Genomic DNA, 13945 nt, shown 5'->3' on the forward strand with positions numbered 1-13945 from the left:
CAAGGCAGACTGTCCAAGGCAGACTCATCTGACCAAGGCAGACTCATCTGACCAAGGCAGACTCATCTGACCAAGGCAGACTCATCTGACCAAGGCAGACTCATCTGACCAAGGCAGACTGATCTGACCAAGGCAGACTGATCTGACCAAGGCAGACTGACCAAGGCAGACTGATATGACCAAGGCAGACTCATCTGACCAATGCAGACTGATCTGACCAAGGCAGACTGATCTGACCACGGCAGACTGATCTGACCAAGGCAGACTGATCTGACCAAGGCAGACTGACCAAGGTAGACTGATCTGACCAAGGCAGACTGATCTGACCAAGGCAGACTCATCTGACCAAGGCAGACTCATCTGACCAAGGCAGACTCATATGACCAAGGCAGACTGATCTGACCAAGGCAGAATGATCTGACCAAGGCAGAATGATCTTACCAAGGCAGACTGATCTGACCAAGGCAGACTGATCTGACCAAGGCAGACTGATCTGACCAAGGCAGACTGATCTGACCAAGGCAGACTCATCTGACCAAGGCAGACTCATCTGACCAAGGCAGACTCATCTGACCAAGGCAGACTCATCTGACCAAGACCCAAGGCAGACTGATCTGACCAAGACAGACTGATCTGACCAAGACAGACTCCCTATTCTAGCCAGTCACACCCAACATGGTGTTTGATGGAACTTTGATGGTCCAAAAATATTATTAAACTGTGTGACAATAAACACTAACAAAGCCATGCACTATATACAGTAATATAACGTCTATCATATTGCGATTGCAGTACCATGACTGGGACTGTAGAGGCCGTATAATGTGTAAAAAGTATAACGTGTAGACTCACCCTTGCTGGTCTGTTTCTGAGGATCCTTTGGGGTCAGGGTGAATAACACCTCCCTCGTCAGGGAGGTCAGGGAACAGAAACCTGGACAACACAGAGAGGATGAGGTGAGACAGAAACCTGGACAACAGAGAGGATGAGGTGAGACAGAAACCTGGACAACAGAGAGGATGATGTGAGACAGAAACCTGGACAACAGAGAGGATGAGGGGAGACAGAAACCTGGACAACAGAGAGGATGAGGGGAGACAGAAACCTGGACAACAGAGGATGAGGGGAGACAGAAACCTGGACAACAGAGAGGATGAGGGGAGACAGAAACCTGGACAACAGAGGATGAGGGGAGACAGAAACCTGGACAACAGAGAGGATGAGGGGAGACAGAAACCTAGACAACAGAGAGGATGAGGGGAGACAGAAACCTGGACAACAGAGAGGATGAGGGGAGACAGAAACCTGGACAACAGAGAGAGGATGAGGGGAGACAGAACGTATCTCTACATCTAGCGTCCTGTACCTGTAGTATCTCTACATCTAGTGTCCTGTACCTGTAGTATCTCTACATCTAGTGTCCTGTACCTGTACCTGTAGTATATCTACATCTAGTGTCCTGTACCTGTACCTGTAGTATCTCTACATCTAGTGTCCTGTACCTGTACCATCTCTACATCTAGTGTCCTGTACCTGTACCTGTAGCATCTCTACATCTAGTGTCCTGTACCTGTACCTGTAGTATCTCTACATCTAGTGTCCTGTACCTGTACCTGTAGTATCTCTACATCTAGTGTCCTGTACCTGTACCTGTAGTATCTCTACATCTAGTGTCCTGTACCTGTAGTATCTCTACATCTAGTGTCCTGTACCTGTAGCATCTCTACATCTAGTGTCCTGTACCTGTACCTGTAGTATCTCTACATCTAGTGTACTGTACCTGTAGCATCTCTACATCTAGTGTCCTGTACCTGTAGCATCTCTACATCTAGTGTCCTGTACCTGTAGCATCTCTACATCTAGTGTCCTGTACCTGTAGCATCTCTACATCTAGTGTCCTGTGCCTGTAGTATCTCTACATCTAGTGTCCTGTACCTGTAGCATCTCTACATCTAGTGTCCTGTACCTGTACCTGTAGTATCTCTACATCTAGTGTCCTGTACCTGTAGCATCTCTACATCTAGTGTCCTGTACCTGTAGTATCTCTACATCTAGTGTCCTGTACCTGTAGTATCTCTACATCTAGTGTCCTGTACCTGTAGTATCTCTACATCTAGTGTTCTGTACCTGTACCTGTAGTATCTCTACATCTAGTGTCCTGTACCTGTACCTGTAGTATCTCTACATCTAGTGTCCTGTACCTGTAGTATCTCTACATCTAGTGTCCTGTACCTGTAGTATCTCTACATCTAGTGTCCTGTACCTGTAGTATCTCTACATCTAGTGTACTGTACCTGTAGCATCTCTACATCTAGTGTACTGTACCTGTAGCATCTCTACATCTAGTGTCCTGTACCTGTAGTATCTCTACATCTAGTGTCCTGTACCTGTAGCATCTCTACATCTAGTGTACTGTACCTGTAGTATCTCTACATCTAGTGTCCTGTACCTGTAGTATCTCTATATCTAGTGTCCTGTACCTGTACCTGTAGTATCTCTACATCTAGTGTCCTGTACCTGTACCTGTAGTATCTCTACATCTAGTGTTCTGTACCTGTACCTGTAGTATCTCTACATCTAGTGTCCTGTACCTGTAGTATCTCTACATCTAGTGTCCTGTACCTGTAGTATCTCTACATCTAGTGTCCTGTACCTGTAGTATCTCTACATCTAGTGTCCTGTACCTGTAGCATCTCTACATCTAGTTTCCTGTACCTGTAGCATCTCTACATCTAGTGTCCTGTACCTGTAGCATCTCTACATCTAGTGTCCTGTACCTGTACCTGTAGTATCTCTACATCTAGTGTACTGTACCTGTAGCATCTCTACATCTAGTGTCCTGTACCTGTAGCATCTCTACATCTAGTGTCCTGTACCTGTAGCATCTCTACATCTAGTGTCCTGTACCTGTAGCATCTCTACATCTAGTGTCCTGTGCCTGTAGTATCTCTACATCTAGTGTCCTGTACCTGTAGCATCTCTACATCTAGTGTCCTGTACCTGTACCTGTAGTATCTCTACATCTAGTGTCCTGTACCTGTAGCATCTCTACATCTAGTGTCCTGTACCTGTAGTATCTCTACATCTAGTGTCCTGTACCTGTAGTATCTCTACATCTAGTGTCCTGTACCTGTAGTATCTCTACATCTAGTGTCCTGTACCTGTAGTATCTCTACATCTAGTGTTCTGTACCTGTACCTGTAGTATCTCTACATCTAGTGTCCTGTACCTGTACCTGTAGTATCTCTACATCTAGTGTCCTGTACCTGTAGTATCTCTACATCTAGTGTCCTGTACCTGTAGTATCTCTACATCTAGTGTCCTGTACCTGTAGTATCTCTACATCTAGTGTACTGTACCTGTAGCATCTCTACATCTAGTGTACTGTACCTGTAGCATCTCTACATCTAGTGTCCTGTACCTGTAGTATCTCTACATCTAGTGTCCTGTACCTGTAGCATCTCTACATCTAGTGTACTGTACCTGTAGTATCTCTACATCTAGTGTCCTGTACCTGTAGTATCTCTATATCTAGTGTCCTGTACCTGTACCTGTAGTATCTCTACATCTAGTGTCCTGTACCTGTACCTGTAGTATCTCTACATCTAGTGTTCTGTACCTGTACCTGTAGCATCTCTACATCTAGTGTCCTGTACCTGTAGTATCTCTACATCTAGTGTCCTGTACCTGTAGCATCTCTACATCTAGTTTCCTGTACCTGTAGCATCTCTACATCTAGTGTCCTGTACCTGTAGCATCTCTACATCTAGTGTCCTGTACCTGTAGTATCTCTACATCTAGTGTCCTATACCTGTAGTATCTCTACATCTAGTGTCCTGTACCTGTAGTATCTCTACATCTAGTGTACTGTACCTGTACCTGTAGTATCTCTACATCTAGTGTCCTGTACCTGTAGTATCTCTACATCTAGTGTCCTGTACCTGTAGTATCTCTACATCTAGTGTACTGTACCTGTACCTGTAGTATCTCTACATCTAGTGTACTGTACCTGACCAGCTGGAAGATCCGTCTGAGGTAGGACCTGATCTCTTCCACAGCCTGTTGTAGCAACCTTCTGTTAGATCCTACCCCTATATAGGTAATCCTGTACACAGTCACTAGGGTCTCCAGTAACCCCCCCAAAGGGTGGAGGGGGGTTTCGCAGGCCTGGAGAAGGATAGGGGAGGGCGAGGGGAGGAGGAGGATGATGATGATGATGGAGAAGAGAGGTGCAATGGAGGGGAAGAAGAATAATCATCTACAGACAAATCATCTAGCAAGAACAGAGTCTTACGCAACAACAGTATCAATCTGTTAGCGTATCATGTAGGAACACAACTAGGTATCCTGGGAATATCAGTCTGCTATCAGTCTGCTACCCTTGACAGCTGTTGACCATATCAGTCTGCTACCCTTGACAGCGACCATATCAGTCTGCTACCCTTGACAGCTGTTGACCATATCAGTCTGCTACCCTTGACAGCTGTTGACCATATCAGTCTGCTACCCTTGACAGCTGTTGACCATATCAGTCTGCTACCCTTGACAGCTGTTGACCATATCAGTCTGCTACCTTTGACAGCTGTTGACCATATCAGTCTGCTACCTTTGACAGCTGTTGACCAAATCAGTCTGCTACCCTTGTTGACCATATCAGTCTGCTACCCTTGACAGCTGTTGACCATATCAGTCTGCTACCCTTGACAGCTGTTGACCATATCAGTCTGCTACCCTTGACAGCTGTTGACCAAATCAGTCTGCTACCCTTGTTGACCATATCAGTCTGCTACCCTTGACAGCTGTTGACCATATCAGTCTGCTACCCTTGACAGCTGTTGACCAAATCAGTCTGCTACCCTTGTTGACCATATCAGTCTGCTACCCTTGACAGCTGTTGACCAAATCAGTCTGCTACCCTTGACAGCTGTTGACCATATCAGTCTGCTACCCTTGACAGCTGTTGACCAAATCAGTCTGCTACCCTTGACAGCTGTTGATCTTATCAGTCTGCTACCCTTGACAGCTGTTGACCTTATCAGTCTGCTACCCTTGACAGTTGTTGACCATATCAGTCTGCTACCCTTGACAGCTGTTGACCATATCAGTCTGCTACCCTTGACAGCTGTTGACCATATCAGTCTGCTACCCTTGACAGCTGTTGACCATATCAGTCTGCTACCTTTGACAGCTGTTGACCATATCAGTCTGCTACCTTTGACAGCTGTTGACCAAATCAGTCTGCTACCCTTGTTGACCATATCAGTCTGCTACCCTTGACAGCTGTTGACCATATCAGTCTGCTACCCTTGACAGCTGTTGACCATATCAGTCTGCTACCCTTGACAGCTGTTGACCAAATCAGTCTGCTACCCTTGTTGACCATATCAGTCTGCTACCCTTGACAGCTGTTGACCATATCAGTCTGCTACCCTTGACAGCTGTTGACCAAATCAGTCTGCTACCCTTGTTGACCATATCAGTCTGCTACCCTTGACAGCTGTTGACCAAATCAGTCTGCTACCCTTGACAGCTGTTGACCATATCAGTCTGCTACCCTTGACAGCTGTTGACCAAATCAGTCTGCTACCCTTGACAGCTGTTGATCTTATCAGTCTGCTACCCTTGACAGCTGTTGACCTTATCAGTCTGCTACCCTTGACAGTTGTTGACCTTATCAGTCTGCTACCCTTGACAGTTGTTGACCCTATCAGTCTGCTACCCTTGACAGTTGTTGACCCTATCAGTCTGCTACCTTTGACAGCTGTTGACCCTATCAGTCTGCTATCAGTCTGCTGTCAGTCTGCTATCAGTCTGCTACCCTTGACAGCTGTTGACCATATCAGTCTGCTACCCTTGACAGCTGTTGACCCTATCAGTCTGCTATCAGTCTGCTGTCAGTCTGCTACCCTTGACAGCTGTTGACCATATCAGTCTGCTACCCATGACAGCTGTTGACCATATCAGTGTGCTACCCTTGACAGCTGTTGACCCTATCAGTCTGCTATCAGTCTGCTATCAGTCTGCTGTCAGTCTGCTATCAGTTTGCTATCAGTCTGCTATCAGTCTGCTACCCTTGACAGCTGTTGACCCTATCAGTCTGCTATCAGTCTGCTGTCAGTCTGCTATCAGTCTGCTACCCTTGACAGCTGTTGACCACATCAGTCTGCTACCCATGACAGCTGTTGACCATATCAGTCTGCTACCCTTGACAGCTGTTGACCATATCAGTCTGCTACCCTATCAGTCTGCTATCAGTCTGCTACCCTTGACAGCTGTTGACCATATCAGTCTGCTACCCTTGACAGCTGTTGACCCTATCAGTCTGCTATCAGTCTGCTATCAGTCTGCTGTCAGTCTGCTGTCAGTCTGCTATCAGTCTGCTACCCTTGACAGCTGACCCTATCAGTCTGCTATCAGTCTGCTACCCTTGACAGCTGTTGACCATATCAGTCTGCTACCCATGACAGCTGTTGACCCTATCAGTCTGCTACCCTTGACAGCTGTTGACCATATCAGTCTGCTACCCTTGACAGCTGTTGACCCTATCAGTCTGCTACCCTTGTTGACCATATCAGTCTGCTACCCTTGACAGCTGTTGACCATATCAGTCTGCTACCCTTGACAGCTGTTGACCCTATCAGTCTGCTACCCTTGTTGACCATATCAGTCTGCTACCCTTGACAGCTGTTGACCATATCAGTCTGCTACCCTTGACAGCTGTTGACCCTATCAGTCTGCTACCCTTGTTGACCATATCAGTCTGCTACCCTTGACAGCTGTTGACCATATCAGTCTGCTACCCTTGACAGCTGTTGACCCTATCAGTCTGCTACCCTTGACAGCTTTTGACCATATCAGTCTGCTACCCTGTTGACCTACAGTACGGTGTGTAAAATGTGTGTTATTCACCTTGGTGAGGTATCGTCGGATGACGTCATACCCCCCAGCAGTAACTGGACCTGTATGTTGAGGAATCACCTCCAGCTTCTCCAGGACTCGACTCTGAGACCTGCTCAGCAGCTCTGGACTGGAGACAGACATCATACACCCATCACTATAGAAACCATGCACCGTGAGTGTTTGTTCAGGTGTGTATCCAGGTGTGTAAATTAACATAATACAAAAATCCCCATAAAGCAAGAGACATATTTTTTTTTGCATGGTCTGGATGGTCTCAGTCCACCGCATCCGCAGATGTCGCACTTTCACATTTGAGGTGAAAGGTGACCGAGTTAGAGAGGTGTTTGTCAGACCAGGAGACATCCCACCTGAGGTGAAAGGTGACAGAACTAGAGAGGTGTTTGTCAGACCAGGAGACATCCCATCTGAGGTGAAAGGTGACAGAACTAGAGAGGTGTTTGTCAGACCAGGAGACATCCCATCTGAGGTGAAAGGTGACAGAACTAGAGAGGTGTTTGTCAGACCAGGAGACATCCCATCTGAGGTGAAAGGTGACAGAACTAGAGAGGTGTTTCAGACCAGGAGATATCCCATCTGAGGTGAAAGGTGACAGAACTAGAGAGGTGTTTGTCAGACCAGGAGACATCCCATCTGAGGTGAATGGTGACAGAACTAGAGAGGTGTTTGTCAGACCAGGAGACATCCCACCTGAGGTGAAAGGTGACAGAACTAGAGAGGTGTTTGTCAGACCAGGAGACATCCCATCTGATGTGAAAGGTGACAGAACTAGAGAGGTGTTTGTCAGACCAGGAGACATCCCATCTGATGTGAAAGGTGACAGAACTAGAGAGGTGTTTGTCAGACCAGGAGATATCCCATCTGAGGTGAAAGGTGACAGAACTAGAGAGGTGTTTGTCAGACCAGGAGACATCCCACCTGAGGTGAAAGGTGAAAGAGAGGTGTTTGTCAGACCAGGAGACATCCCATCTGAGGTGAAAGGTGACCGAACTAGAGAGATGTTTGTCAGACCAGAAGACATCCCATCTGAGGTGAAAGGTGACAGTACTAGAGAGGTGTTTGTCAGACCAGGAGACATCCCATCTGAGGTGAAAGGTGAAAGAGAGGTGTTTGTCAGACCAGGAGACAGTTTGGCCTACAAACTATTAGACGGGTCCTCGCCCCGGGGTTAGACGGGTCCTCGCCCCGGGGTTAGACGGGTCCTCGCCCCGGGGTTAGACGGGTCCTCACCCCGGGGTTAGACAGGTCAATACCCCGGGGTTAGACGGGTCCTCACCCCGGAGTTAGACGGGTCATGACCCCGGGGTTAGACAGGTATTCACCCCGGGGTTAGACAGGTCCTCACCCCGGGGTTAGACAGGTCAATACCCCGGGGTTAGACAGGTCCTCAGCCCGGGGTTAGACAGGTCATTACCCCGGGGTTAGACAGGTCAATACCCCGGGGTTAGACAGGTCCTCAGCCCGGGGTTAGACAGGTCATTACCCCGGGGTTAGACAGGTCCCCTCCCCGGGGTTAGACAGGTCCTCACCCCGGGGTTAGACAGGTCAATACCCGGGGGTTAGAAAGGTCATTACCCCGGGGTTAGAAAGGTCATTACCCCGGGGTTAGACAGGTCCTCACCCCGGGGTTAGACAGGTCCTCACCCCGGGGTTAGACAGGTCCTCACCCCGGGGTTAGACAGGTCCTCACCCCGGGGTTAGACAGGTCCTCACCCCGGGGTTAGACAGGTCCTCATCCCGGGGTTAGACAGGTCATTACCCCGGGGTTAGACAGGTCATTACCCCGGGGTTAGACAGGTCATTACCCCGGGGTTAGACAGGTCCTCACCCCGGGGTTAGACAGGTCATTACCCCAGGGTTAGACAGGTCATTACCCCAGGGTTAGACAGGTCCTCACCCCGGGGTTAGACAGGTCCTCACCCCGGGGTTAGACAGGTCATTACCCCGGGGTTAGACAGGTCATTACCCCGGGGTTAGACAGGTCATTACCCCGGGGTTAGACAGGTCATTACCCCGGGGTTAGACAGGTCATTACCCCGGGGTTAGACAGGTCATTACCTCGGGGTTAGACAGGTCCTCACCCCGGGGTTAGACAGGTTCTCACCCCGGGGTTAGACATGTCCCTACCCCGGGGTTAGACAGGTCATTACCCCAGGGTTAGACAGGTCATTACCCCAGGGTTAGACAGGAAAGGTGAGACTCTCACGTCCCAACAGTTCAGGCTACACACTAACATGACCCCTCAGACAGGTCCTCACCCCTCAGACAGGTCCTCACCCCGGGGATAGACAGGTCATGACCCCTCTGTGGAAAGGTGAGACTCTCACAAACACCTTGGTTGTTTTGCTTTAGGATCCCAACAGGACTTAAAGACTCGTCTGATTGGTACCCGTTAAAACATTCTATGAAAGTACACTGAACAAAAAAATATAAAAAGCAACATGTAAAGTGTATATCACAAAACACAACAGATGTCTCAAGTTTTGAGGTTGTGTGTAATTCGCATGCTGACTGCAGGAATGTCCACCAGAGCTGTTGGGCGGAGAATGTAATGTTCATTTCTCTACCATAAGCCGTCTGCAACGTCATTTTAGAGAATTTGTCAGTACGTCCAACCGGCCTCACAACCGCAGACCAGGTGTCACCACGCCAGCCCCACAGACCAGGTGTCACCACGCCAGCCCCACAGACCAGGTGTCACCACGCCAGCCCCACAGACCAGGTGTCACCACGCCAGCCCCACAGACCAGGTGTAACCAGGCCAGCCCCACAGACCAGGTGTAACCACGCCAGCCCCACAGACCAGGTGTCACCACGCCAGCCCCACAGACCAGGTGTCACCACGCCAGCCCCACAGACCAGGTGTCACCACGCCAGCCCCACAGACCAGGTGTCACCATGCCAGCCCCACAGACCAGGTGTAACCACGCCAGCCCCACAGACCAGGTGTCACCATGCCAGCCCCACAGACCAGGTGTAACCACGCCAGCCCCACAGACCAGGTGTCACCACGCCAGCCCCACAGACCAGGTGTCACCACGCCAGCCCCACAGACCAGGTGTAACCACGCCAGCCCAGGACCTCAACATCCGTCTTCTTCACCTGCGGGATAGTCTGAGACCAGCCACCCAGACAGCTGATGAACCTGAGGAGTATTTCTGTCTGTAATAAAGCCCTTTTGTGGGGAAAAACTCATTCTGATTGGCTGGGCCTGGCTCCCCAGTGGGTGGGCCCATGCCCTCCCAGACCCACCTATGGCTGAGCCCCTGCCCAGTCATGTGAAATCCATAGATTAGGGCCTAATGAATATTATTTCAATTGGCTGATTTCCTTAAATGAACTGTAACTCAGTAAACTCTTTGAAAATATTTATATTTTTGTTCAGTATATATAAAATTGCAGTTTAAATGTTAAGCAAAATTGTCAAGGTGTGTGTGTGTGTGTGTGTGTGTACCTGTCTCTGCGTCCTGTGGTGAGTGTAACAGCGATGTTTTCCCAGGCCATCACTCTCTCCTCAGGCTGTCCCGGGGCCTCACAGCCCAGCCTGCTCCAACACTCTGAGAACACTGCCTTCCACTTCTGCTCTGGGGATACGGCTAGACGGCCCAACTCACTGTAGAGAAACACAGACAGCCTCACTGTAGAGAAACACAGACAGCCTCACTGTAGAGAAACACAGACAGCCTCACTGTAGAGAAACACAGACAGCCTCACTGTAGAGAAACACAGACAGCCTCACTGTAGAGAAACACACAGCCTCACAGCGAAACACAGACAGCCTCACTGTAGAGAAACACAGACAGCCTCACTGTAGAGAAACACAGACAGTCTCACTGTAGGGAAACACAGACAGCCTCACTGTAGCGAAACACAGACAGCCTCACTGTAGAGAAACACAGACAGTCTCACTGTAGAGAAACACAGACAGTCTCACTGTAGAGAAACACAGACAGCCTCACTGTAGCGAAACACAGACAGCCTCACTGTAGAGAAACACAGACAGTCTCACTGTAGAGAAACACAGACAGCCTCACTGTAGCGAAACACAGACAGCCTCACTGTAGAGAAACACAGACAGTCTCACTGTAGAGAAACACAGACAGCCTCACTGTAGAGAAACACAGACAGCCTAACTGTAGAGAAACACAGACAGCCTCACTGTAGAGAAACACAGACAGCCTCACTGTAGAGAAAACACAGACAGCCTCACTGTATAGAAACACAGACAGCCTCACTGTAGAGAAACACAGACAGCCTCACTGTAGAGAAACACAGACAGCCTCACTGTAGAGAAACACAGACAGTCTCACTGTAGAGAAACACAGACAGTCTCACTGTAGAGAAACACAGACAGCCTCACTGTAGCGAAACACAGACAGCCTCACTGTAGAGAAACACAGACAGTCTCACTGTAGAGAAACACAGACAGTCTCACTGTAGAGAAACACAGACAGCCTCACTGTAGCGAAACACAGACAGTCTCACTGTAGAGAAACACAGACAGCCTCACTGTAGCGAAACACAGACAGCCTCACTGTAGAGAAACACAGACAGTCTCACTGTAGAGAAACACAGACAGCCTCACTGTAGAGAAACACAGACAGCCTCACTGTAGAGAAACACAGACAGCCTCACTGTAGAGAAACACAGACAGCCTCACTGTAGAGAAAACACAGACAGCCTCACTGTAGAGAAACACAGACAGCCTCACTGTAGAGAAACACAGACAGCCTCACTGTAGAGAAACACAGACAGCCTCACTGTAGAGAAACACAGAACACAGACAGTCTCACTGTAGAGAAACACAGACAGCCTCACTGTAGAGAAACACAGAAACACAGACAGCCTCACTGTAGAGAAACACAGACAGTCTCACTGTAGAGAAACACAGACAGTCTCACTGTAGAGAAACACAGACAGCCTCACTGTAGCGAAACACAGACAGCCTCACTGTAGAGAAACACAGACAGTCTCACTGTAGAGAAACACAGACAGCCTCACTGTAGCGAAACACAGACAGCCTCACTGTAGAGAAACACAGACAGTCTCACTGTAGAGAAACACAGACAGCCTCACTGTAGAGAAACACAGACAGCCTAACTGTAGAGAAACACAGACAGCCTCACTGTAGAGAAACACAGACAGCCTCACTGTAGAGAAACACAGACAGCCTCCTGTAGAGAAACACAGAAAGCCTCACTGTAGAGAAACACAGACAGCCTCACTGTATAGAGAAAACACAGACAGCCTCACTGTAGAGAAACACAGACAGCCTCACTGTAAAAACACAGACAGCCTCACTGTAGAGACAACCTCACTGTGAAAACACAGACAGCCTCACTGTAGAGAAACACAGACAGTCTCACTGTAGAGAAACACAGACAGCCTCACTGTAGAGAAACACAGACAGCCTCACTGTAGAGAAACACAGACAGTCTCACTGTAGAGAAACACAGACAGCCTCACTGTAGAGAAACACAGACAGCCTCACTGTAGCGAAACACAGACAGCCTCACTGTAGAGAAACAGACAGACAGCCAGACAGCCTCACTGTATAGAAACACAGACACAGACAGCCTCACTGTAGAGAAAACACAGACAGCACAGACAGCCTCACTGTAGAGAAACACAGACAGCCTCACTGTAGAGAAACACAGACAGTCTCACTGTAGAAACACAGTAGAGCCTCACTGTAGCTAAACACAGACAGCCTCACTGTAGAGAAACACAGACAGCCTCACTGTAGAGAAACACAGACAGCCTCACTGTAGAGAAACACAGACAGCCTCACTGTAGCGAAACACAGACAGCCTCACTGTAGAGAAACACTGTAGAGAAACACAGACAGCCTCACTGTAGAGAAACACAGACAGCCTCACTGTAGAGAAACACAGACAGCCTCACTGTAGAGAAACACAGACAGTCTCACTGTAGAGAAACACAGACAGCCTCACTGTAGAGAAACACAGACAGCCTCACTGTAGAGAAACACAGACAGCCTCACTGTAGAGAAACACAGACAGCCTCAATGTAGAGAAACACAGACAGCCTCACTGTAGAGAAACACAGATAGCCTCAATGTAGAGAAACACAGACAGCCTCACTGTAGAGAAACACAGACAGCCTCACTGTAGAGAAACACAGACAGCCTCACTGTAGAGAAACACAGACAGCCTCACTGTAGAGAAACACAAGACAGCCTCACTGTAGAGAAACACAGACAGCCTCACTGTAGAGAAAACACAGACAGCCTCACTGTAGAGAAACACAGACAGCCTCACTGTAGAGAAACACAGACAGCCTCACTGTAGAGAAACACAGACAGCCTCACTGTAGAGAAACACAGACAGCCTCACTGTAGAGAAACACAGACAGCCTCACTGTAGAGAAACACAGACAGTCTCACTGGGCACAGACAACCCCTCTGTAGAAAACACAGACAGCCTCACTGTAGAGAAAACACAGACAGCCTCACTGTAGAGAAACACAGACAACCTCACTGTAGAGAAAACACAGACAGTCTCACTGTAGAGAAACACAGACAGCCTCACTGTAGAGAAACACAGACAGCCTAACTGTAGAGAAACACAGACAGCCTCACTGTAGAAAGCCTCACACAGACAGCCTCACTGTAGAGAAAACACAGACAGCCTCACTGTAGAGAAACACAGACAGCCTCACTGTAGAGAAACACAGACAGCCTCACTGTAGAGAAACACAAGACAGCCTCACTGTAGAGAAACACAGACAGCCTCACTGTAGAGAAAACACAGACAGCCTCACTGTAGAGAAAAACACAGACAACCTCACTGACAGTCTAACTGTAGAGAAACACAGACAGCCTCACTGTAGAGAAACACAGGCAGCCTAATTGTAGAGAACTGTGACACAGAAAGCCTCACTGTAGAGAAAACACAGACAGCCTCACTGTAGAGAAACACAGACAGCCTCACTGTAGAGAAACACAGAAAGCCTCACTGTGGCTTACAGATAGCCTCAATGTGAAAGCACAGACAGCCTCACTGTA

General features: G+C 48.5%; 1 protein-coding gene across 1 annotated transcript in view; it reads right to left on the minus strand.

Moving 5' to 3' along the window:
- Positions 1-848: 848 nt before the first annotated feature.
- LOC123992958 (alsin-like) overlaps positions 849-13945 on the minus strand; it is a 23266-nt gene continuing 10169 nt past the window's right edge. Inside the window, exons 2-5 of the mRNA XM_046294672.1 lie at positions 10373-10531; positions 6910-7027; positions 4010-4167; positions 849-933 (exon numbers count right to left, since the gene is read on the minus strand). Of these exons, the coding sequence (XP_046150628.1) occupies positions 849-933; positions 4010-4167; positions 6910-7027; positions 10373-10531 (520 nt within the window). The remainder of the gene's footprint in view (positions 934-4009; positions 4168-6909; positions 7028-10372; positions 10532-13945) is intronic.

This window comes from Oncorhynchus gorbuscha, linkage group LG01, assembly GCF_021184085.1.
Source record: "Oncorhynchus gorbuscha isolate QuinsamMale2020 ecotype Even-year linkage group LG01, OgorEven_v1.0, whole genome shotgun sequence".
Lineage (NCBI taxonomy): Eukaryota > Metazoa > Chordata > Actinopteri > Salmoniformes > Salmonidae > Oncorhynchus > Oncorhynchus gorbuscha.